The sequence below is a fragment of the Lissotriton helveticus genome, chromosome 3_1, assembly GCF_964261635.1.
Source record: "Lissotriton helveticus chromosome 3_1, aLisHel1.1, whole genome shotgun sequence".
NCBI lineage: Eukaryota > Metazoa > Chordata > Amphibia > Caudata > Salamandridae > Lissotriton > Lissotriton helveticus.
The window spans coordinates 1,052,407,965-1,052,434,685 of record NC_136061.1 but is presented as its reverse complement, the minus strand read 5'-3'; the positions used below and the strand labels follow the sequence as shown (position 1 = coordinate 1,052,434,685).

Here is a 26,721-nt window from a genome sequence, read left to right as displayed (position 1 = left end):
TGCGTCTGCGTATTGGAACTTGAATTATTACAATAATTACAGGGACGGCGCAGGCATTTATTTAAGTATGCTCTCTGTCCACCCTGGACATCTGCTAGGAAGAGGTCGTCTCGGATACTCGGGGTAATCAAAAATAGAGCTCTCAGTAACAGCACCACAGAAGAATTCAAGAAAAGACACACCCTGTGCGCTGCTTACTAAGTTTTGACAGGGGTCCCAGTCTCCCCGGTGAAGAGCCTCGTGTCATGTGACTGTGTGCGTATAAAATATTTAAATTGGATGCCAATGCTTGCCACGGCCCAGCTGCCCACCTTATTGTGAGCCACACAGTACTGCCTGAAACTGCCTGGGCCCTGAGATGATGTAAAGAATTATTGGCGGGCGTTCACAGGCTGCACTGCGATTGGAACGTGAATTATTCCAATTACAGGGACGGCGCAGGCACTTGTTTAAATGTGCTCTTCGGACATTTGCTAGGAAGATGTCTCGGATACTATGGATAATTAAAAATATACCACAGAAGAATTCAAGAAAAGACACACCAGATTAATACAGGCTAATAATGCCATCTTGACTTCTAATTGTGGGCAGCACCAGCACAGTACGACTGTGTGAGGGGGTTTGAAATTGTTCATTGGTGAAGGATTGGAAATTCGCCCCTACTTGGTGAATCGTCAACTGTGTACCCGGACTGGACCAATGAGCAGTGTTTATGCCCATGGCTCGCCCAGCATACTGCGCAGCCGCAGCACTAATCAGCAGACGACAGAAGCGATCAGCGTGTCGCACAGCAGGCCTCCCTCATAGGTCAATGAAAACTAAAAAAAAAGCTGTCACATCACAGTAAGTAATTAACTTAACACTGTACCATGATGCTAGTAGTCTAGTGTGTACGCTACGATTTATGTTGCATCGTTGGGCAATATTGAGTCTGCACCGGAACAGAGCAGTCAGAGTGTCTGTTTTTAGATAACTATAGTTTATCATTCACATAGTCGTTCTTTAAAGTTAGGTTTGCTCACTGCTGTATAAATGAAAATAAATAGGACACTTCTGTGCTGCACTGATTGCTATCGAGTTAGCACGGGCTTGAAACGCTTAATTTGAGTCTGTGGTTGCCGGTGAGGACCACCTGCACACATTTTTCTGTGTTACACATTTACCGAGATGAGAAGGAAAAACACACAGAGCAGAAAGACAGAGGAAGAGAAAGTCGGAAAACATGTCAGGAAGGGAGAAAGCAAAACCCTGCAAGAGTAAGGTAAAGGGGCAGAGAGTGTCTGTTAGTGAAATAAAATGCATAACGTGGAATTAAGACTGCAACCTTGGTATTCTGCATGTCAACTTTTAATAGCTTCAGAGCAGAGTTTTGGGCACCAACACTCATTCTTTTATAGATTACTACTGAGTTTGTGTGATTATACCATACTATGTGTTTCCTTGTTCCGCCCTGTACTTGAAGGATTGTGCAGAAGGTTCATAGTTTACAGCAGCTGAAACCATGTAAATGGCGGTGTTTGTTTTTGCATCTCACACAATTAATATTGCATGCAATCTCACAAGTCCTCTCACAATATTACTAAAATCTTACATTAAAAACTTACCTTGATTTATAACTTTTTGCATGTTTTCGTCTCCTCTCCTACTGATGAATGGTATCCTTAGCTATGTCCCTTTGCATGACCTACTCTCCTAGATCATAATCTTCTTTAAGAAGTTGCATAATTGTTTGCCTTATTTTCTATTATATTATACTTTTCTACGCATTGTGAATACCTGATTACATAGATCATAACGTCGGCTGTCAGCAGCATGCCTACAACCTAAGAATACCTTATCTCTTCTAGCCCAATCAACCCATCATTTGTATGAACTTTTTAGTGAATTTATATGTAAGAAACTGAAGTAAGCGCATGGAATGGTTACCTTGTGAGCGCAAGATTAAACCCAATAATCTCTGGACTAACCAGTAATCTTGTGTTCAGGAGTAGTGTTCTACAAGCTGGAAATCTCTACAATGCCTCTGCAGGGGTAGTAAGTGCGATATAAATACAATTACAATATAAACTGTTAGAACTGGGATTTCTGATTGGCTAAGGCTAGCGCCAAAGCCAGGCAAAAGCCACCACTCTAGTCAGGGCAAGGGAGTCACACGCCAAGATAACCCCTGCTCACCCCCTTGGTAGCTTGGCACGAGCAGTAAGGCTTATCCCAAGGGCAATGTGTAAAGCGTTTGCGCGCACCAAGCAACAACACCCAAGGCCCACCACAAAGGAAACTCCACACAAGGTTATATATAAAAATAGCCTTTGTATTATACCAAACACATTAGATAATAAACACACAATTTACACTGTGCCACTGGCATGGCCGGAATTTACAGGAGATTATATACACGGGACAGGGCCACATGGACCACTGTCAGGAATGAGCACTTGGTAGAACTAGCACTTTGTAGAAATATCACTTAGAACATAGAATAATTGTAGCACCAAATAGCAAATGTAGCACACAACCAGTAACCACTGGTAAAAGGTAAGTACCCCCTACGCAACCCTAAACACCTTAGGCATATATCACACAGGGACACAACCTCACTAGTATAACTATACTAGGCCAAACAACCTCCTAGGCAGGAAAAACACATGTAGAGGTATAGGCATAAAGCATTACACATGATACAGAAATCACATTAGGCAGGTAATCACATTTGCGCCAAAGATCACAGAACTGACCCCAGGCCAACTTGGCATCTCAGGGGCTCACAGGCCCAATGTCCAGAATGTCTGGGCTGGCTGCACAGGCAGCCAAAGAAGAAAAACAGTAACAGCAACAGTTCTCAGGGCCTAAACGTAGCAGCTGCCCACTAAGTGCTGGGCAGCTGGGGAACTGAGCCTGGCACCAGCGTGCCTCCTGGCTCTCCTTTGGGGTTTAATGAACGACTGTGCCCAAAAACAAGGTAGGAGACTCGTGGGCTCTAACGCAACAATGCCGCCACACCGGGGAAGCGGCCCGCTGCCAACCCGGGCCGCTCTACCCTCCGAAATGCCCCCAGGCTGGTGGAGCCTCTCAGGCTCTAAACAAACTGCTGCCAAATTCCGTGGAAGCCTCGTGGGCTCTAGATTCACAAATGCCTCCGACGTTGGCGCCTCTCGGGCTCGAATACAACTGTGCCCGGGAGCCTCGTGGGCTCGCAACAACAAAGCCCCCAGGATCGTTGGAGTGGTCCGCTCACTGGTGGGACCACTCGGTATCTGTCTCGTTGGAGCGGCCCGCTATCAAGTGGGGCAGCTCAAACGAACATGCCGGAGCAACCCCCAGACCCCTTCTTACCGGGCGCTGCATGAGAGCTCCCGCTCCTCTTACTCTAGGCGTGTCCTGGTGCTGCTTGAGCACACTACCAAGGCAGTATTAGGGCACAAGGACACTAATAGAAAGGAACTGACTGGGGTGACACAACACCTGGGCTCTGATCTGTAGTTGCTGGCAGGGCTCACCGACAAGGGGTTGCAGATGCAAGCATACTGACACAGAGACCCTGAAACTGGGCATCAACACTGACAACTGAACTCTGACATGGACATTAGACACTGCGTGCTACGACTTAAGGGTTACATGGGAGCACTTTTTGATGTATTCTATGAAGGAGGAAGAGACAGATAGGAGAGGGGTGATTGTTATACGTGGAAAACTAAAAATACATGGCTAGTGGGAAAACAATTTTATTTGTGCCTATATCCGGTATGATTAAAAACGAGGGGAAAAAAAAGTTTGAAACTCATGGATTTATGTTCCTGAATTGCTACGGGGGTCGGAGCCATGGGCAGGCTACTTTCCTGAAGCAAGGGAGTAGTCTTGATGCAAGTGTGACTAAATGTGTCCCTTACCCCGCGTTTGGGCTACTGAAGCCTCATTTTGGCTACTAACATACCTTACAGGCATATTTTTCTCTGAGTAGAGTACACTCAACATTGAGTGTTTTGTCAGGAGTGGTATCAGGGAGTATTCCTTGGTCCTGAAGAAAATCCTTGAGATAGGGCTTGGAAGATATAGACCGTAGAAATTCAGGAACATAAGTCCATGAGTTTCAAAACATTTTTCTCCAGTTTTTAATCGAACCGGATAGAGGCACAAATTAAATTATTTTCCCATTAGCCAAGTATTTTTAGTTTTCCACGTATAATAACAACCCCCACTTCTATTTGCCTCCCCATCCTTTATAGAATACGTAAAAAAGTGCTCCCACGTAACTCGTAAGTCATAGCACGCCCCATTGCACAGCGAACCGCAAGAATCCAATGTTGAAGACTGACACTGGGACAACATGGGTAGATGCGAAATTAAGGGCATTGCCATTCATACTGGGATTCTGGCAAGAAAGAATAAGTAGAGAGAGACTGAAATATGTGCACTTGCACTGATATGGGGACACGGACTCAGGAACACAGAGAAGTCCACAAACATTAATGTGAGTCACCGACATTAGGGCAGCAGGAATGGGACAGTAACACAGGGATACTGACACTAATATTAGTAAGTGGCATGCAACAAGGGCACAAATATAGAATATCACAATAATATCCCACCTCTTGAATTTGTTTCCCACCTTTGTTAAGGTTGATAGCAAATTATTTTGGCTAATCCTAGTGCCCATCTCAACTGGCAAATCAACCGTTTGATAGCTGTCTCTCTGACCATGGCCCAGTTATTCTCTAGACTATACACTTCTCAGGGGAGTAACTGGACTCTCTATAATTACTCTTGCATTATAATAAACACAGGATTTAGCTTAACAGCACCTTTAAAGTGGAGGGTGTCATTCGAGGCATCCTGTCTAGCAGCCCAGTTTTATAAAGCGAAAAAAAAAGATCTGATCCCACATTTACTTACAATGTATGAGGATGCCAGAAGAGTTGGCTGCTTGCCGGCTTCAATGAGAGAAGCCCCAATAGTCACACTCCTAAAGAATGAGAAGCTATCTAACCACAGAGCCTCATATAGGCCCCTTTCATGATTTACCTAAATGATAAAATACTTGCAAAAATGCTAGTGGCCCTTATCCTGTCACTTCTTCCTATAATAGTTCAGGCCTTAACTGTATGAGGTTGCTGTTTATGTCAGAGAACCGACTGGCAATCTCACATGGGTCTTGTGGGAGATCACCTGCCTTGCTGCACTAACTGGTGCAGCATTAACTGGTCCAAATCAATCATTTTCACATCACTGAGAGTGTACTATTTTTTCCCATTGACTACCCCCTTGAATGAGCAGATGTCAGTGTCCGCGACATTGGTATACGGATTAGCAGTGACATCACCTGGACCTAGCATGAAAACGATGGCAGGATCATTGAGTGGAAGACAAAATCCCAATGTGGACTTGCCTATCACTGTCACTTACTGGGCAAGTCGCCATCACCAATATGTCTATCTTACACAAGCTTCTGCACTTGCTTATGAGCAGCCAGATCCCACCAACTACAGCATTTTTTATACGTATCAGGTCTCTTCTGGTTCAGCTGACATGGGCAGGCAGGCCACCAAGACTGGCATGGCAAACACTGACCTTACCATTCGAACAGGAAGAGCTGGGTGCCCCAGACATTGAGCTCTACTGTTACTGTGCTCATGCTGATTAGGTGTTCTACTGGTTGCATCCCATGTCAATTCCTGCCTCATACTGCAGTAGAGGCTGCCAATACTGTCGACTGCCCAAGGCGCTCAGCCATCTGCACTACACCTGCGCGCCCTTGCGGGGAAGAGGATACGGTGCATTGCACTGTATGGGCTTGGCACTGCCTCTGCAACTGAGCCCTCAGGGACTTCCCTTGCCCGACAACCTGACAGTGTCACCCAATGGGGATATCCATGCTAAATGCCGATTGTGCTGGTTGAGGCTGGAGACTCTGGGTGACCTATACCCTTCATGCAAATGTATCTCTTTGAAGGATGTGTAAGCCCCTTCTCACTGCACTTCCTTAGACATTCTTCTATATCACAGACTGCATAGTACCTGCAGAGCCACACACAGCACATTGCCCCGCATACCCATACCCTTACAGGCTCCCGGGTGTTTTGCTGAGCAATCCCTCTACTAGACATATGATAACTCATTTGTTATGCCACTATGCAGGACAAGACACCAATGATCACACCTAGAACGCTGATGAGATAGTAAACGAACATTGACGCAGACCTAACTGATGAAACATGGAGGTATCACTGCTCCCAACCTAGAATGCTGATGGCAAATTGAAGGCTGAGGCTCATACATATAAATATTTTGCCCGCACATGCCACACGTGCACTATCCTGTGAAATATGGGCCTTACCCAGGAGGAGACTTGCGGGCGATGTAGTGTTGAGGGGTCCGACCATCTGCACCATTCGTGGGGATGCACTAGACTAGCTGAATCTTGAAATACTGTCTTCAACTCCATGGACTTGATAATAGAGACTCCTGTGTGCTCATAGCCCTGATGGGATATGTAAAAAGACATTCCAGCTGATCATGCCTCTTGGCAGCGATGCTGCTGCTCATTGCTAACAGATGAGTGGCGATGCACTGGGGACCAGGGCCAGACTGGCCGCAGCGGGCACAGGGCATTTTCCCGGTGGGCCGCCAGGGTGGGGCCGGTTTTAGGCCCCTGTAGGGCTGTTTTTGTTACCGGGGGCCGGCCACATCGCCCCACTGTGACAAAATCGGCAAAAACCGGCCCTAGCAAACAGCTCCCCCCTCCCCCCAGGGACCGGCCGAGCAATTTGCCAGGGCCGGTTGCAGTTCCCAGTCCAGCCCTGTGGGGGACGGAAGCACAGCCCTAAACATGATGACTGGCTGTGAGATGCAGCGTGTTGCCAGGAAAGACTGGAAGACTAATGGACGTTGATGTCAGTAACATTTCACCACATACACACCTACAGTCTCCGCAGTAAAACGTAAACTGACTATTACATTATAGTTTATGAATACAAAAAATATGTAAACTTGTATCTTTGTATAAGTTTCCCTTTGTGAATCAGGCCCTGCATTTTTCAATCATATATTTTTAATCATTGTGATACTTGCCAACAGTCAGGATCTTCATTAAACACATTTGTTATTTAGATTCAATGACAGCTTCACCATTGGACAGTAATGAGAATACATAAGAATCTGAACTTTTTGGTCATTTTTGGGGACCGACACTTATTTTTCCGGATCAATGGGAAAGAAGAAGCAAGAAAAAAACTAATCAATTGTTACAAAAGGACAAAGGAGGAACCTCAAACATTGTGATTAAGGGGAAACGGGAGACTAGTAGTGGATTAAAGAGGACTGATGCTGATTGAAGATTACACAGCATTGGTATTCCGTGCACTAACATTTAATAATGCTGGTCGTGGACTTCTGAGCACAGCTTTGTGCACCGGCATGCATTGGTTTACACATTAAGCACTCGCAGTGTCATGATAATCAAGCCGTGAAAGATAGAGTGGCCAGAGTATCGATTAAATTCGTCTGCCACATCATTCCAATCATAACTGAAGAATTCTATGTATTTATTACATGTGATACAACTCTGATTTATTGTAAAAACCCTTCGCCAATCATGAAAGTTGACTATGGATGGCATTTTGATTTTGCTTAACTGTATTCTCACAGAGAGCCTTAAGTAGTTTGATGAATAGAGCAAGTCAGTCCAGTACTGACCTGTCCCAGAAAGCGGCCTGGTGCATCCTCAGTGCCCCGCCAATTCATCTAGCTCAAAGAAACCTGGCGTATGGTCGCGAGTGGTCACTAATGTGAACCACATGTGCACGATTACATTAAGAACTGAGGTGCAAGAGACAGATTCTTACCAGACTCATCTGAGTAAAATGCTCTATTGTCTTCCCCCAACTTCTTCAAGCTGCGTAGATGGACTGGATTAGTCAAAATGTATTTGTCCTTCATCCTTGGATTCTACAAGAATACACAAATAGGTGAATTAGACATAGATGCAAAAACATGCATGTTACATGCTGTATTGCATGATGATAAGTTCTAGAATAGTTGATGCTTAATAACTCTTTCTAACAAATGGGTATTTCAGTTTAGATTTACATTCACTGCTTTTACAAGGAACATGCTTTTTTTGGCAATCTGGTGGAGTCAATGATTTTTAGTGCAGAAACGGTGCTAATAAAATGCAGAAATTGTCTTATGGGAAGAGGGGGAGACAAAGCTGGCTGGGGCTCTGGTGCTTGTTTTGGCCCGCAATGCATACATGAGAGGCAGAGAGGATGGTCTCCTGATATGCAGGCAAGGGAACAGGCATGTTTAGTGAGTATTAGCTTGTGTATTCTTGGGCATCCTCAGCTGCCTGACAGTTAAAGGCCCATTACGATGGTGGGCACCGTAACGGTAAACGGGACCGACTGCCAGAGGTGCGGCAGTCCCGCCGGCCATTTAGGATGCGCCCTCCAGCCTGGCAGTCGCATCCTGCATATTATGCATTGCGACGGGTGGTGCTGTCTGCAGCACCCGTCGCAATGCACATTATGCATGTTGTGCATTGGCATGCACAATGTGACAGGCACAGAGTGGTGCCTGCCACCTTGTGTATGCCGATGTGGTACCGCCAAATGTAGCCCCCCACGCCCCCATGAGGCTACAACGGGCCCCCAAAGTGATCACCGTATGCCTTTCCATGGCGGAGTCTCCACCATGGAAAGGCCTCCAAGGCAGCGCCACCATATTGAGGGTCTTTTCCGCCCGGCCGGGAATCCGACGGGCATTCTAATTTGGCGTGGGTAAAGCAGGAGCATCTGGCAGGCGGATCACCACCGCCGGGCCGGTGGTGGTGATCCGCCCGATATGCTAATAGGCCCCTAAGTGTCTTCTAGAAGATGGTCAGTGCACCTCAATCCTTTGTCACCGGATACATATATTTTTGTTGAGGGCAGATGTACAGATGCTATGTGTTGTGAAGATGGTTTCTAGAAGCAATGTGTAGGGAAATGCAAAAATGCAGTTTATTTCAGCTGCACTTAATGTACATTTTGACTACAGAAAACATACATAATGAAGTTAAAATAGCAAATATCATCCCTTGATTAAAATTACATAATTTGATGGACTCTCTTCTGTAAACCCCAGTCTTATAGTCACCATTTCATCCCTGCCTACCTGCATGCCATCATCGAGTTTCAATTCCGCTGTCTCTGGTTTCAATTCCCCCACCTACTAACTCTCCAGTTTAAATTCCGCTGCCTAATAACAATGCAGGCGGTTGGAATTTAAACCAGTCGGTCATTCTGGCTGGATCTGCCCGTCCATTCGCCGAAGGCCCCAACGTAATCCCTGAGGATGGCTTTTTCACTGTCGGGATTACAATGTTGATTTCCGACGGGCTTTCCGTATCGGGCTTACTGACATGGAAAGCGTCTTTGAGGGCCATGAGCAGGTCCCCCACTCCACCCTGGCCACTGGTTGGGGTCCGAGGGTTAATCCCTGCACCACGTGGCAGGCACCTTCGGTGCAGGGATTAACAGAATCTCCCATTTCTCCATGGGAGCTTGTGCTACAGCCGGTTTACAGCCCCAGCACAAGCTCCCATATAGAGATGGGAGTATACGACCGCACCATGTGCAATAGCATTGTAATGGCAGTGTCGGGACCACTGACCGTGGCGATCACGTCCACCCAACATTTTAATCAGGTCCATAGTGCTATTCACAAAGGTAGCCTACACTTGTGAGTAAATCACGTTTAATCTGCTCTAATTCTTTTGGGTAACTTAACCACTTTAGGCTATTCCCAAAATTTGACGTTACTTAAAAGTGAAAACAGGTTGAGCAAAATGTTCGAGTCTAAGGGCCTTATTAGGAGTACGGCAGTCCTAGGACCGCTGTACTCAAAGTGGCAGTCCGTCCACCACTGTGGGTCCGCCTACAGTATTACGAGTGTGGCGTACCACACGACCAATGTGACTGCCAAGATCCAATATCCCATGGTGATGGCGCAGTGGTAAGGGGCAGGAATATGCTGGCGGTGCTGCTGCAGCACCACCGAGAATATTCCGAGTTGCTTTTCACTTCCTATTTCATGGTGGTGAGCCCACCATGAAATGGGTGGGCGAGATGCTACTATGGGGGCCCTAACAAGGGCCCCTGCTGCTTCTGGGCCTGGGAGGGTGGACACAGGGGGGGAATTGCCCCCCTGTTCCTGCACGATGTGGCATGCACAACTTGGTGCATGCCACACCGTACAGAAATGTGCTGCAGGCGCTGGCACAGAGGCAGTCTGCTGTTAATGTACCTAACATGGCGGTCGCATGAGACTGCTGCAGCACCACCCACCCAACCTGGATTCAACTCAGAATCAGGTTAGCGCATTACGGCCCTCCTGCAAGCGCAGCAGTGGCGGTGCTGCACGAGGACCGCCAAGCTCATAATAAGGCCCTAAGTTATTACTGTCCAAAACACGAAACAGTAGTAACTCCAGCACCACACATGGCCAAAACTTTATGCTGCAACACTCTCCCATAAAACGTACTGGAGGTATAGAGTTCAAATAAAGCCCCATTGGAAATAATTTAAAGTTAAAATAAATAATTAGAAATAGGTAAAAAAGTAAATAAATATAACTGAATGATATAAAACTATCTAAATATAAACCATTTTTATTATTTAATCATGAAAATGTATTTGCAATCTTTTTTTAATGTATCCATTAATGTCAAATTAATGTTTGCTAGAATATAGTTAAATTATTTTAAATTAATTATATGCACCGCTTTTAATAATTGTTAATGCATGATCATTTATTTCTTTAAGTGGAAATATATTTTATAATTTAAACTTCAGAAAAATATTTCTATTTATTTTTGATATATTTAAATTAATTAAAGATGTTGTTCCAAATTAAATAGTGATGTAGCACATTTTGCATTGTATTCCGCATTAAACTAAATATATAACATCAATTAAATGAAAGATTTAAATAAAAATATTTTTACTGATTTATTATAAAGTAGATTTTATTTTTAATGTTCTCAATGCTTTACCATGGGTAGCCCTTCACATTGACTGTGGAGTCACGTTTTGGTAAAGTATAGGTAAAAGTAAAAACGTGTATTTAAATAAAAATAATTTTATATATTAATTAAATTATATAACACACGAAATAGAACATATTTTCCTAAAGATTACATTAAACAATCAATTCCTACCTCTAATAAAAATATATTTTTGTATAATGCACTAATAACTATTATTGACAATGATGCATAGAATTATTGAAAGTAATTTAATTATACTTTGATAAAAGTTAATGTTACATCAATTTAATAAATCAAAAGGTTATTAAAAAATTTAATGGAATAATTAATGTATTTTATTGGTTTATATGTTTTTATATTTAATTATATCTATTTATATTTTTAACTATTTAAAATAATTCAACATTGTTTTCTATTGCGTTTTATTTTAAATACTTGCCTCCATCTTTTTTTTATGGAAGGGAGTTGCAGTACCAGTAGTTGGCTATGTGGCGTTCTTTAACTAACTCAATTTACTACTGTTTTGGGTTTGATTTTGGCTGAAGCAACTTTAGAAGTGCAGTTTGTGAATAGCTATCCTATTTATGGAGGAAGTGCTACATTTGGATGGGGACCCACTGATGAAATTCCCTTTGCCATACTAACCCTGTAATGGAAGAAATGCCATTTGTAAGTATCCCTCTAGAATTAAAACTGAACACAGAAATCAGATGATTTTCCTTTGTCACCCGAATCTTAAACAGGCCTAAAATATGTAATCACCAGAACCATTAGCCCAAGGCCAATGATAATGAATCAACATGACACTTCAGCGTCAGGCTTTTGGTGAGGGGTCACATCATCTTTGTAATTACACTCAAAGTGCTGGTATGTCATCTTCACATACAACTCGTGATGGAGTAAAGTGAATTAATTGGTAAAAAGCTGCAATTCCTATCCTAGAATATTTTGAAACATCCAGCTACATTTCTCTCAACATTATCTGGACATTACTGCCTTGAAGTTAACCAGATCCAAGCTTGGAAATTGCAATTGCAAATTCCTTATGGGTGTGCCTTTATCAGAAAGAGGTAATCCTCATTTCTGTGATCAAAACAGCGATCAAATTTAACAAATCTGCTCATTCTACACTGTGCTGCAACTTAATTCTTACCGGCTTTGACCACACATATGAGAAAACTCTGAATACCTGATTTGAACCATAATCAAAGGCTGCTCTGACCACTGGTAGATGCTGCAGTAGGACCATTCTCGCATAAATTTCAAAAGTTGACAAAACAGATCATGTAACCCATATATAGACTTCCCTATGGTACCATGCAACTTCAGCTTATATAGTGCTATTGATGAAACATAAATCAAAACAAATCTTAAATCACCTTATCATATCAAACCTGAAGAGCGGAGGAATGAAATGAATGAGGACATTGTGACTTTTGAGAAAACATCAGTCTTGAAGTTCTGTACTTGGTATAGCATATTTGGACAGTCACTTATGGGTGTTGCTTGTGCTCTGGTACGGAGTGATTGCTGGGTAAGTGGTGGTTCCAGGTATGTTACAATGTTCTGTGACCTAGAATTCAAATCCATTGAGTGCTTTATTTTTGGCCTTGGAATGCAGAGAGTTATTGCCACTACTGAAATTAAGGGCCTGATTATGAGTTTGACAGAACATAGGACCACCGAGCACCTGGTGGCGGTTGGACCACTGCCACACTGGGGGACTGCCCGCTGTATTCCGACTGTGGCAGTCAGACTGCCACGAGACAGCTCGTACAGACACAACAGTGGTCCCTAGCAAGGAGACAATAATAACCAACATAAATATAGACCCAGTCAGTTCTATATTGTAGAAGACATGCCCAGCCGGACAGAGGTCTTCAAGTTTTATATTTCAATAAACGTTTTGCGAAACAATAATGCACCTTCAACAATTCACTTTCGTGGGGCACAAGCCTGTACCAACCCACGACAATACATAGACACAGACAACATACACAGAAGGGCTTACAAGGCAAAGTCAAAAAAGTCTCTGTAAAGTTTCAAAATTAAACAGAGAGATTCCAGTAGGTACCATTACATACTTTCATGTAGTAAATCATTGTACTGGTATATGGTACACAAGGTCGACGACGTTTCGGACCCCCTTACTAAATGCTGGGGTCCATCATCAGGACAGAACAGTAGTTGCCTTATTAAAATTTGAGCCTCTTTAGCCAAGGGGCATAAGGTTAAAGAGCTCACAGGCGAGCTTGAGTTAAAAATGATGGGACAAGATCGGTAATATAGTTAGTCATCGATATGACTTGGTGAATCGGGATTACAAGAATAGTGTGTCAAGGTCCGGGGACGGAGCGGGCAGATTACCACAATACCGCTTGTACCTTGCGGTCCCGGAGATACTGGGAGCGCGACTCTGCGCTCCCAGTATCTCCGGGACCGCAAGGTACAAGCGGTATTGTGGTAATCTGCCCGCTCCGTCCCCGGACCTTGACACACTATTCTTGTAATCCCGATTCACCAAGTCATATCGATGACTAACTATATTACCGATCTTGTCCCATCATTTTTAACTCAAGCTCGCCTGTGAGCTCTTTAACCTTATGCCCCTTGGCTAAAGAGGCTCAAATTTTAATAAGGCAACTACTGTTCTGTCCTGATGATGGACCCCAGCATTTAGTAAGGGGGTCCGAAACGTCGTCGACCTTGTGTACCATATACCAGTACAATGATTTACTACATGAAAGTATGTAATGGTACCTACTGGAATCTCTCTGTTTAATTTTGAAACTTTACAGAGACTTTTTTGACTTTGCCTTGTAAGCCCTTCTGTGTATGTTGTCTGTGTCTATGTATTGTCGTGGGTTGGTACAGGCTTGTGCCCCACGAAAGTGAATTGTTGAAGGTGCATTATTGTTTCGCAAAACGTTTATTGAAATATAAAACTTGAAGACCTCTGTCCGGCTGGGCATGTCTTCTACAATATAGAACTGACTGGGTCTATATTTATGTTGGTTATTATTGTCTCCTTGCTAGGGACCACTGTTGTGTCTGTACGATAAGTTCCCCGAGGTCCCTCGCTGATACTAATTGGGGTCCCCTTGTTGTTTTAAGTAGAGCCACGAGACAGCTGGCACAGCTGGGATCAAGAACCCGTTGGGCCGGCAGTCTGCAACCGGCCGTAATATGCTGGTCGTGCAGCTGCCGACACTACCAAGCATATTACGAGTTGCATTTTCTTCGCCCTTTCCATGGTGGTGAGTCTGACATGAAAAAAGGGTGGCAGAAAGGCAACAAAGGGGACCCTTGTCGGATTTGGGCCGAGTGGTGTTTGTGGGGGGCACATGTAGTGTGTCCCTGTATTTGCACCCCCACTTCCTGCACTGTGGGGCATGAATGTCACACTGTGCAGAAAGCTGTAGCAGTCTGCATTATAGGCTCTTCCATGAGCCTTGCTATCTGTTTTTACACCGCCTGCCAGACCAGGATTTAACTTCGGATCTGACAGGAGGTTGCACCATGGGTTTAGCGGTCCTACAGCAGACAGTTGATGACCGCCACCACTGTAGGACCGCCAAACTCATAATCAGGCCCTAAGCCACTATTAAGTTAAAGAAGCCATACCTACTCCCAAAGTAAAACACAGCTACTTACAGAAAACGCTTTGTGAATCAGGATTGAGCATTCAGAATTCATTAACATAGAAGACAGGGACAAAACACAAGTGTCAAGGAAAAATATTTGTGAATATAACCCAAATTTTATGAGAAATGCAGGGGCATGTTTACAAGGAAGTGGATAGTGCGGCGTTAGACTCCTTGGCTTAATGCAATGCTCCGCCACTATTGAAATGCAGGGCTGCACTGTATTTAAAAGAACACGGTACAGCATTGCATTTCATTTCCCCCTTCGCTGGTGCTAATTTAGCTGCCTAGTGTCTACGCAGGCCCCTTGCACCATAGTGCAAGGGGGCCTGCATTGAGGGGAATTATTGTTTATGTGCAGGAATGTGTCCCTTCCTTCACATAAACAATCTGAAATGGCATTTTGAAACTTCTATGGGTGCTGCTTATTTCAGCATACATAGAAGTTGCAAAACATATACTTTTTTATAGATTTTTTATGTGCAGGAACGGACACAAACAATCAATAGCATTCTGCTGTTTCTATATGTGCTGCACGACGCAGCGCACCAAAAAAACAGCAAAAACCTGGAGAAATTAAAGATTTCTCTCGTTGCACAAGGGTAAGACCAGGTTTTCCCTGGTCTAAATTTTGGAGTTGCCTCATACTTACATCACCCTTGTAAATATGAGGCAGCGTCAAAATTAAATGGTGTTGCGGTGGAACGCCCACCACAACACCTATTGGCCGCCTCTTTCACACTAAGTATAGCTTCAAAGGGTGCCTTATTCACAAGGCGGCCATAAGCAATGTTAAGTGGCCTTGTGAGTAAGGCAAAGCCCCTATCAAAAAGTGAGGTTGTGGTTGGCGATAGGGTCCTTTAAATATGCCCCGCAGTTTAGAAAACAGGGGCCCCAAATCTGAACACTTTTTCTGTGAGGTGTCTCTTACTCTAAGGTCAGGTATGAGCGACGTCTAAATATCAATGCCTGCTTCTGAAACCATATCCTGTAAATCATGTGGGGTCAGTGGCATAGCAAGGGGGGGGGGGCGGTCTGCCCCGGGAGGCCTAAGTTTTAGGGGCGGCGGCCGCTCTCACCTGTGGCAAACGCAGGATTCATTTGCCAATTCGACAACAATCCCCCCTCCCCCCCACTCTTACAGCTGCTGCGTGGGGGCAAAGGCTGGGACTGCCCGCACTAAAGGCCAAGCTCCGCCACTGTGTAGGGTTCATTGTTTGTTTTCCCTGACTGCGTCCATCATATCATGCTTGCTTAACCTGGGCCAGGTAAATTAGTGGTGGTCACGATGCCCTAAACAAGGCAGGGCTGTATCTACTTTGAAATGGCAGTCCAGTCGTAAATGGGCTCTCAGGTTAAAGGGACTGCATATTAATGCAGAATGATCAGGGACACTGGAATTACATTGCAGAGAAGGACCAGATTATACCAGATTATGCAGCATGGTTGGTTACATTGTGTGCCAAATACAAAAACACATTTTGCTACGCAATACAGCACATTTTGTGGGAGCAGTATTTCAAATGTTCTTCTTTTTAACACAGTGATAACATATGAGCAAACATTTTAACTCACTGGTACCACTTTAACACACATATGTAAAATCTGCAACTAAAATGTGACCTGTTATGCTCTGAAAAAGTCTGACGCGGTATCAGATGTGACTCTAAGGCCCCCATTAGGATGGCGGGCAGACTTTGCCCACCCGCCATTTTCACGGTACCAGGGACCGCCCGCCATAAGGGGGGGTCCCGTGTCTGGCATTAGGATGCGCCTGCCACAGCGGGGGTCGCATCCTGCATTCCTACCATTGTGGCGGGCGATGCACTCAGCACCGCCCGCCACAATCGCAGGAAGGCATGCAGTGCGCTTCCAGGCACAGAAAGGCAGGCACGGCGGTGGAACTGCTGGGGGGTACCATAGGTACCCCCCACGTGCACCCCCCCGCCCCCCAGAGTCCATGGGGACCCGCATCGGCCCCCAATGCAGACTCCGCATGCCTTTCCGTGGCAGCATTGGCGCCACGTAAAGGCATCTAAAATGTCCCATCCTAATATGGCTAGCGGTGTCTGATAGACACCGCCACCATAGAAACCCTTTTCCGCCCCGGTCGCAAGGCGACCGAGGCGGAAAAGCGGCGGACGGTCTTTCCGTCCGCCGCGGTTTCCCCAGCCGTACTAATATGGCTGGGGGTCATTCCGGGACGGATGGCGGGCGGATCGCCCCCGCCAGGCCGGCGGTGGCTAACGCTGGCCTGGCAGGGGCGATCCGCCCGCCATCCTAATGGGCCCCTAAGTGTTAGTAACTTTGATCCGTTTGAGCTAGGATAACATTGCTTTGTTGACATCTGCAAATTATGCACCAAATAATGGATTATGTGGCAAGTGCTGCAAATCAACAATTAAAAGGAGAAATTCTACAGAAACATAAAAAAAATATTAGTGGCCCTGAAGATGATGGAACTTTAGTCTCTATGCTACTAAAAGCACAGTGTTGAAAAAAGACTGTAAAATATGCACAGCTGATGCGAAAACCTATATAAACATTTATAGATCCTTTAAATTGCAGCTCCTTCTATGATGTTGGGAGAGTACTGTATATCACAGCTGGCAACGACTTGAGGAAGACAGCATTTGCCATCAATAAATGTAATGTTCAAGCCATGAAAAAACACAGCTGTTACTAAATAGTCAGATGACTGCATGGGTCAGAGAGTGGGAGATGAGAGCACCAGTCTAGAGCCCAGGGGAAGTGCAAGCAGACAACCCTATCCATGTGTAATAGAGATTCATTCATAAATACTCTGATGTGAGTGCTATCCAGACAGACAGACATGGAAACTGGACTACATACAACTGTGGCAGGAAGAACACTATGTCCTCTAGACATTGACATTACAGAACAAGGTTGGAAAAGGTGCTAGTAAAGCATATGAAAAGGACAGGGGATGGAGATATACCGAGTGGTTGACATCCTACATAAACTAGTGTACCAGCACAAGCTGGAAAGACAAACACGTTTCCACATATGTTGCTGACTAGTTGCCTGGGCTTCTTGTGTTTCGCAGACCATCTCTTCATTGGGGGGCCAATGGATTCCCAAGTCTCAAGACAGATGGATCTGGCCTCCAAATCTTTTGTGGCCACTAGCTGCTTTAGAGATTAGAGATGCTTGAGTACAGAATTAATGTAATCTCCTCCACCACTAATTATTCACTGAGGCAGTAGAACTAAACAAAATGTTAATTCTGCTGTGAAGCTGTCTGAAGTTCATAGCTTTACAGCTTTTGTGAAATGAAACTTCACAGGTGTGCAGAATTACCTGCAACAAATCTTTTTTGCAAGACATATTTTTCCCACAAAAGGTAGGTTTTTCCAGATTTTGTCCCACAAACCCAACTTTCTGCAGGGTTTTGACACCCACTTTCCATAAAAAAGCTTTGTCACTTTTATAGGGGCGGCAACATTCATAAATGTTTTTTTAAATAACTCTGCAAACTGGGCAAAGATTCCTTCAAGGTTGCTCTTTTCATGGATGTAGTGCATGTAGTCCATGGGCCTCTTTCCTGGGACTTTATGCAGAGGGTCCTCACCAGTCTGGTTGACAGAATCCACTTCACCTCCCCAATAGCTCTTGCTGCTGATACTCATCCTGAAGTAATTATGCTTGTCAAAAAGTGTTGCGCGCTTTGTATTCTAAGGTTTACTGTAATAAATTATATATTATCTAACAAGGAACGGGCATTGTGCTATCATATTGGTGTATATATTGCAATGATGTGGCATTTTACCAAAGATAATCACAGTGAATTCACTACTTGAACTTGATTCCAGATTATTATTTCATGCCTATCTCATTACTTGTTGTGCTTAGCACTGTCTTCTTAGCATTTGCCCTACTTTCCAGGTCAGCGGCCACCTCACGTGTTATGTTGTGCCACTTGTTAGCCCGTCTCATTTACTTCCCCATGACACTTCTATATATTTTTTCAGCAGCACTTTCAAGAAACTTGCTTCCTCTTAGGATCAGTAAGAGGTTCCAAATGTTGGTAGCCTGCTTAAATAACTTCACAGTTCCAGCTAAAATATTCTGTGCATTGTCTCTAATCTCAGACTTGCCAAGCGTTATGTTATGTTATGTTATGTTAGTGGCATTTGTAATGCGCGCGGCTGCTCCAGCGAAGGAGCGTCCCGGCGCCCGACAGGGTAGCCACACAACATAACTAAGGGACAGAATATTTTAAAATTTTAAGTTTAGCAGTGCTGGGGAAACAAAAAGGTCTTAACGGCCCTGCGAAAAGAGAGCAGGTCAACAAGGGTCCGGATTTTCAGAGGGAGGGCGTTCCATAGTGCGGCTGCCCGCAGCCTAAAGGAGCGTCCCCCAGCTCGACTACGTTTGAAGCGTGGAGCTGCTGCTAATTCATGATCCGAGGAACGGAGGGAACAGCCAGGGATGTAGGGGCACAAAAGATGGTGCAGTATTGGAGCAGAAGGGCCTTTTAAGATCTTAAAGGACGTACACAGCACCTTGAAGTGGATCCGCTGCCTGACAGGCAGCCAGTGTAGAGCACGCAAAGTGTGAGAGACCGAACAAAACCTAGGAAGTCCCGCGACTGCTCTGGCTGCTGCGTTTTGCACTCTCTGGAGACGAGTAAGCTCGGCCTGATTTAACCCTATAAAAAGGGAACTGGCATAGTCTAGCCGAGTCAATACCGTCGCCTGAACCACAAGTTGACGGGTTGCGGCATCAAAGTATTTGAGTGCAGGTCTCAGATTACGCAGAATGCCAAAGCAGCAAGCCGCCGTCCTTTTGGTGTGGCCGACAAAGTTGAGCGAGGGGTCCAAGCACCCCCCCAGATTTTTAATCTCCGAGACCGGAGTGGGGGTGGGGCCCAGCTCAGAAGGCCACCAGGTATCTCCCCAAAGCTCCGTCCGTTTGCCAAAGACCATGACCTCTGTTTTTTTGGCATTCAGTTGGAGACAATTGGACGTCATCCAACTGGCCACCGCCCGAAGTCCGTCCCTGAATCTTGGGGCCTCCACCCCGGAGTCCCCGCTGATCGTGACCGCTAGCTGGGTATCATCTGCGTATGACACCATGGTCATACCGCAGAGCTTCACGACCTCAGCCAGCGGCCTCACGTAAAGGTTGAACAACGTGGGACTCAGCGAGGAACCCTGCGGGACCCCAAGAGACAGAGGATGGGATTTGGACTGATAGGGCGGGGCGGCCACACAGAAGGAACGATCCGCAAGAAACGAACGGAACCCCTGGAGTGTAGTACCAGTCACACCTGCCTCCTGAAGGCGCTGCAGGAGGATCCCATGCGAGACAGTGTCAAAGGCGGCGCTCAGATCTAACAAGACAAGCGCCGCCGTTTGACCTGCATCAAGCACTGCCCGCAGATGCTCGACCATAAATAAAAGTGCTGTCTCCGTACTGTGGCCAGCTCGAAAACCGTTCTGTGTATCATCCAGAGCGTTAGTACGCGACAGATGGTCAGTGAGGGCGGTGTTAACATGCACCTCCGCGAGTTTAGCTGGCCACGGGAGAAGCGAAATCGGTCGATAGTTCTCCGATTTACTGGGGTCGAGAGATGGCTTCTTCAAAATGGGCATCACTACTGCCTGCTTCCACTTCAAAGGCACCCGGCCAGATGTAAGCGAGATATTAATCAGATCGCGAACTGGGTGAGCGAATGTCAGGTCTCTAAACATTACTGGCTTAAGCGGATCTGCCGGAGACCCAGATTTGACTTGAAGAGCCAAAGTCTTGAAAATCTCCGGAGTGAGACAGGGAAAAGAGTCTAACACCACCTGTCCAGGCAAGGTGTATGGCCCGGCACTGGTTTGCGCAACAGTAGGAAAGGCTCAATAGATGGTTTGAACCTTCTCCAGAAAAAAGGCCGCCAGCGTTTCACAATGAGTGTTAGAGCTGATGGTATCAATAGCGGGCTTTTTCGCCACAAGGTCCTTGAGAGCCTTGAAGATGGTTTTAACAGGATTCGAGCTGTTGCGAAATTCCAGGGCATAGAATGCAGCCCGGGCTCTGCAGACAGCTCGGTGATAAGACTTGACAGTAGCCATATAAAAGGTTTTTTTGCTATTGTCATACGTTCTCCGCCAGTCTCTCTCTGCACGTCTGCACAAGCTTTTCAGTGCCCGCAAAGTACCATTGTACCAGGGGCTGGGGTCACGAGGGCCACACTTACTCGATATCCTCGGGATAAGGGAGTCGAGGGCTCTGGTTACCGATTCGCAAAAATGGTCATAACCAGCTTCCACATTCTCCACTAAGCCCAGTGGATCTTCAGTAAGAAGGCGGTGAAGGTCTTCCACCTTTAGTTTGCTCCAACGCCGCCTGGGCAGAGCTCGCAACGAGGACTTAAGTGGAGCCTCTATCAATGGGCAGTGAATAATCACTAACGCGTGATCTGTCCAAATCATGGGAAGGGGAGGGGCCACCTTTACCCCCGCTAAATTGGAAAAGAAGGGATCCAGAATATGACCGCCGCTATGGGTGGGATCCGAGACCAGTTGAAGCAGTTGAAGGGCCTCAAGATCAGCCACCATCCCCCCCACTGAGGATAAGGCCATGGTGTCGAAATGGAGGTTCAAGTCTCCTACGATGGAAAAGTTGGCACACCCTACTGCCAGTGAACTAACTGCCTCAGGGAGGGCCTCCCGAAATGCCACGTCGCTTCCCGGCGGGCGGTAAATTAGCAGTCCTGAAAAAGTAAAATGAGGTGTAACAGAAACCTTAAACAGGGCGCTTTCACAGCCCGCGATGTTTTGAACTCTCCAGGTACAAGGGTAGCGAGATTTAACAGCAAGCGCGACTCCTCCTCCCCTGGAAGAGCGATTGAGCGTATAGATGGAATACTCAGCGGGAAAAGCCAGGTTGAGAACAGATGTGTCGGAGTCCTGAAGTCACGTCTCTGTCAGACAGAATATGTCAGGAGATTCGTTGCCCATAAGGTCGGCTATGTCCTGATGGTGTTTTACCAACGACCTTACATTCAGGTTCCAGATGGTAATATGGTGCAAGGGAGAGCCACTACAAGTAGCGGACTGCGCTCCAATGGCCCCCAGTAAGGAGGGTGCTTCAAGCAACCACCTACCGCAGGCACACCGATAGGGGCCACACAAGGGGTGAACGCGGGCTCCGTCACAGGGTGGCCGACGGTAGTTGATAGACAAGAGTGCTTCCCTAGTGTAGCTGGGCATTGTGCAGACGTTAACAAGAGACAGAGTCACCACAGAGCCAGCGCAACCGAGCGCGGACGGGCGCAGACGGGCAGGACTCTGGCACGACTCCGGCCACGCGAAGGCGCGCCCGCTACGCGATCCCGCTACGCTAGGGGAGGAGCATTAAGTAGGCGTTCCCTCGGTGGCACATGCGCAGTGAAGCGCTGGCGGATGTAAGCGCCTCTACCCCACTCCAAGATGGCGGCCCACCCCAGGCACCAGACCCGCCAAGCGGCGGTGAGGGTACAATTTACCGTGCAGGTAAGGGGGCGGTAAAAACAAAGGGTCCCAGCAGACCTGAAAGAAAAAAGTTAATTTTTAAAATACGCTAGTCAGCGAGCGCGCAAAACGCTCCTGGCAGCCGTGCGCTACCTTGTCTAACTAGCGTGTTTCCTTTAGTTTAACCAAATTAGCAGGACAAATAAATATGTACTTTTTTAAATGTGTTTAATTTATTTCCTGCGCTGTAGTACATAAGCTTTATTAATAATATGCAGTGGCGGCTGGTGACATTTGAAAGTCGTGAGGCGTAAATGTTGGGGATGAGTGACCTGTGGCGAGCGAGCGTAGCAAGCAAGCCCTACTGGCATAAGGAGGGGTTCCACCTTATGAAAATTTAAAAAAAATAGTTGGGAAATTGTGCATTTTTAACCAAATTTGAGAAAGCAGGATGGTTAGTAAAGCACCTCAGCGTTTCTCTCCACCACCTTAAAGTCTTGGCTATCCCTCAGCCTGTCTCTCCTCCACCTCCAAGCCTCTGCTCTCTCTCCTCCACCTTCAAGTTTCAGCTTTCCCTCGGCCTCTCTCTCTGGCTGCACCTCTAAGGCTCTGCGTTCTCTCAGTCTCTCTTTCCAACTCAAAGGCTCTGCTTTCTCTCATTCTATCCCTTCTCCACCTTCAAGTTTCTGCTCTCCCTCACCCTCTCGGTCTTTCACCTCCGAGTTTCTGCTCTCCTTCAGTCTTTCTCTCCTCCAACTCCAAGCCCCCACTTTCCCTCTGTCTCTCGTTCTCTGGACCCTGCTGTCCAACATACCAGGCAAGCAAATGTATACTGTAGCGTACCCATGCCCTGTACACACACAAACAAATTCCCTTCTGTTACTTTAGGGCTGCTTGCTCTCCTCCCTCTCCCCAAGTAGAAAATACACCCACAAGCCGCCTGTACTGCCTGCTGTTTCCTCTTGCTCCTAGCCCTTCATAAGAGACAACCAGGAAGGAAGCCGCGGGCACTGAGGTCCTACACATAGCAGAAGCTATATAACCTTTTTACAATGGCCTTCCACTTAACTGGGATGAAGATTTTGTACAATTCAAAATGCATCGCATGAAAGCCAGATGTTCAGAAATTGTGTTTGTTTGTAAGGTTTACAAAACGTTGTCCTGTGCTATACAACATTTTTATATCTCGGGAGTGTATGTGTAATGCTTGCCTCAGTTGCCTGCATAAGAGATGCGACTTTACATAGCACAAGTTAAGCGAACGTAACAAACTTCAAACACGATATTAAACTAACTGGGTTTCGAGTCCTAAACAGAAACAAAAAGAGAAGTCCAGCTACCTGCCAGGTGCCTTTGTCGTCTATGGCCACTGACTCCTGTCTGCCTTGTCTTGGGGCAGGCAAGGCCCACGGGGATCGCAGGAACACTCGCAGTGCAGCGCTGATACAGGCGACACAGACACTCAGATGCACAGTGTCAGCCAGAAGTCACGGCGACCCCGGCTCCTTTATTTAAGCTCTCTGGCCACGCCTGGCCAGAGAGATTTTTTCTGTAAATTGGGATCTCGCTCTCTCTCCTTTCTCCGCCTCTCCGGGTATGTAAGTATTCAACCAGCCGCTGGGGTAAATGAACCCGTAAGAGTGCACAGTGTGGGGGACTGATCTGTGACGCAGCAGGGCGTGGAGCACTTCTGCCCACGGACATCCATGCTTCAACTGGGGTCTCTGCCAAAAACTGCACTCCAAACGGAGAGAAAAGCTTTACCTAGGACTCAGCTTTAGGCACAGAGAGGTTCAAATACATATATACACAGACAACATCCTGTGAATTCGCCTTGTGTCTTAACCTCTTAAGTTATTTCCTCACTTTTAAAATATTTGAATGTGAAGATGAGCCCCTCGCCATTTTGCTAATAGGTGTTTAAAGCGTGTGGTCCATGCGTGATGAGGGGGAACTTCTATTGCGCTTAAGTAACTTGTTCTGAATTGCATCTTGCCTAGTCTGCGAGCCTTATCTTTGTGCTTATAATCGAGGTTGGATGTGTGTGTGTGTGTGTGAGAGAGAGCAAGAGATTGGTGCTGTTTTGTGTGTAGTAGCAGCCGTTGCGGGTGTGTGCATGATTGGACCTTGTGGGGCAGATTTACGCTTTCTGGCGCATCTCTGCAATTCAGCAGGGATGCGCCAAGAAACGTGCGACATGCAATGCCATTGTGCGCCACCACGGATGCGCAGCATTTACAATGCGGCGCGCCATCGTGCAAGGACAGGAAGATGCGTGTCGCTTCTGCCGGCGTAAGGTTGGCGCAGTGCTGGAGTGGTTTCGCGTGCACAACGCAACTTCAGCACTGTGCCAACCCGGCCTATCTTCCACATGGTGCGTCACACCTTACGCCTCATTCAAGTAGGCGCAAGGTTTTGACGCAGCGGGTCGGAAAAGTGACTGAGTGAAATCTTGTAAGCGAAATCTTGTAGATTTCACTCAGGCACTATTCCGAGGCGTTCCTGCGCCGGAACGCCCACCCTGCGCCGGAAAGCCCACATGAAACCTGACGCAGGACTTTACAACGTGACGCATTTCCCTAGATGCGTCACGTTGTAAATCACCCCGCAGCATGGCACTAGCTTTACGCCCCCGCTGCGTCACAGAAGTGACACAATGGCGGCGCAAAAGTGGCGCAGGGGGCTTGTAAATCTGCCCCTGTGTATATAACCAGAGCTGAAGTATGTAATCTGTAGTTTGGTTGTCAATGTAAATGTAAATGTCGGAATTTGTATGCACAGCTACCTCCACCGGAGGTGTCCCGGCGCTGTCCGTATACCGCTTAGGAACCCTTCCTGGCTTCCCTGGAAAATGTCCACTCCTGGGCACCCCACAGGTGCAGCCAGGCATCCCAGCGCTTTTGGGGCCGTTGTGGAGACTAAGCAAGCTATTGCCCAGAGTTGCAGCGTGGGACCCATGATCAGAACAGGTACTGAGGCGAGAATATCCAGTCAGGGGAATTAATGAGCCAGAGACCCGCCGAGGCGGAAATCGAACCCTGGTTCCTGGCCAGAGCTCTGCATCAAGGTCTGCCTCTCTAACCATTGAGCCACACTTGTGTGTAGGTAATTGGAGCCCTTGTCAGACATCCGAGGGATATGTGTCATGGGAGCTTATGAGTGTGAGCATGACTTGAGTGCCTGATCAGAGCTGACTCGCACTCCGAGCCTGTTAGGCAATTTGCATCGGGTCTGAGTGAGGAGTAAAGCCCCCTGCTGTTGCGCTCTCAGCCGCGACCGTCTCTTAGGGGCAGATCTACAAGCCCCATGCACCACTTTTGCGCCGCCGTTGCGTCACTTCTGTGATGCAGTGGTGGCGTAAAGCTAGCACCATGCTGCAGGGGATTTACAATGTGACGCTTCTAGGGAAATGCGTCACGTTGTAAAGCCCTGCTCCACATGAAACCTGCATCAGGTTTCCTGTGGGCGTCCCAGCGCAGGGTGGGCGTTCCGGCGCAGGAAAGCCTCGGGAAAAGTGCCTGAGGGAAATCTACAAGATTTCACTCAGTCGCTTTTCTGACCCCGCTGCGTCAAAACCTTGCGCCAGCTTGAAGCAAGCGTAAGGTGTGACGCGCCATGTGGAAAATAGGCCGGTTTTTCACAGTGTTGGAGTTGCGTCGCGCCCGCGACACAACTCCAGCACTGCGCCGACCTTAAGCCGACAGATGCGACACGCATCTGGCTACCTTTGCGACATGGCGCGCTGCATTGTAAATGCAGCGCATCCGTGGTGGCACAACGATGGCATTGTGTGTCACACCTTTCTTGGCGCATCCCTGCTGATTTGCAGGGATGCGCCAGGAAGCGTTAATCTGCCCCTTAATGTTTGCTTCACAGAGCAGGCTGCGTCCTCTGCTAAGTCACATACCGCCAGTGAGGTGACCGGAGTACAGTGCGTGCATGCCCCATTATTCTTTTGCAAGTTCACGCATGGAAGCATTAGCCTTTCGCAGCAGCTCATAGACGTAAGCTGAATGCTGCAGTCTATATGATGGAACATACATATGTTTCTATGAGCATCACTGTGCAGGTGTGTGCAAATGAGTAACCAACGCTGTTGCCGCCACATGATTAAAGTGGCTGAACCCTGTTTAGGTCCCGCTGTCTCGCTACCAACAGCTTTTTACCGTGTGTTTTTGGAATCGGTGTCATGTAGGTAACACAGATAACCAGAGCCCACCCCTGGAACCTGGCAGGAGTCCCAGGCACAACCCACAGCAGTGGCCTGTTTGAGAATCACAGGGTCTCCCTAATAGACAGTCACATTAAAGCAGTACCACAGGCAGGTCGGTATTTCCAGAGAACCATATCCTGAAGCATTTGAGCAGCAGGTGGACATGTGTGGGTGTGCACTGGCACGTGAACATAGTCCCTTGAAAGGATTGCACAGCGGGGGGAAGGTAAAAAACTAAAAAAGAAAAAGTAAAACTTACCCTTTCCTGTGCCACCTCTGCTCCTGGGACAGTCCGGAAGATCCCTTCCTGTAGCCAATCACAATGCTGCAATGGCAGCATTGTGATTGGCGCGGAGTCCCGGGCAGTGCCAAGCCGGG

The 26,721-nt window shown here is 46.8% G+C and overlaps 1 protein-coding gene across 1 annotated transcript in view; it reads right to left on the bottom strand.

Annotated features, from left to right (window-relative positions):
- ABCB11 (ATP binding cassette subfamily B member 11) overlaps positions 1-26,721 on the bottom strand; it is a 574,638-nt gene that overhangs the window by 277,753 nt on the left and 270,164 nt on the right. The window contains exon 2 of the mRNA XM_078681619.1: positions 7,839-7,941. Within this exon, the coding sequence (XP_078537745.1) occupies positions 7,839-7,941 (103 nt within the window). The remainder of the gene's footprint in view (positions 1-7,838; positions 7,942-26,721) is intronic.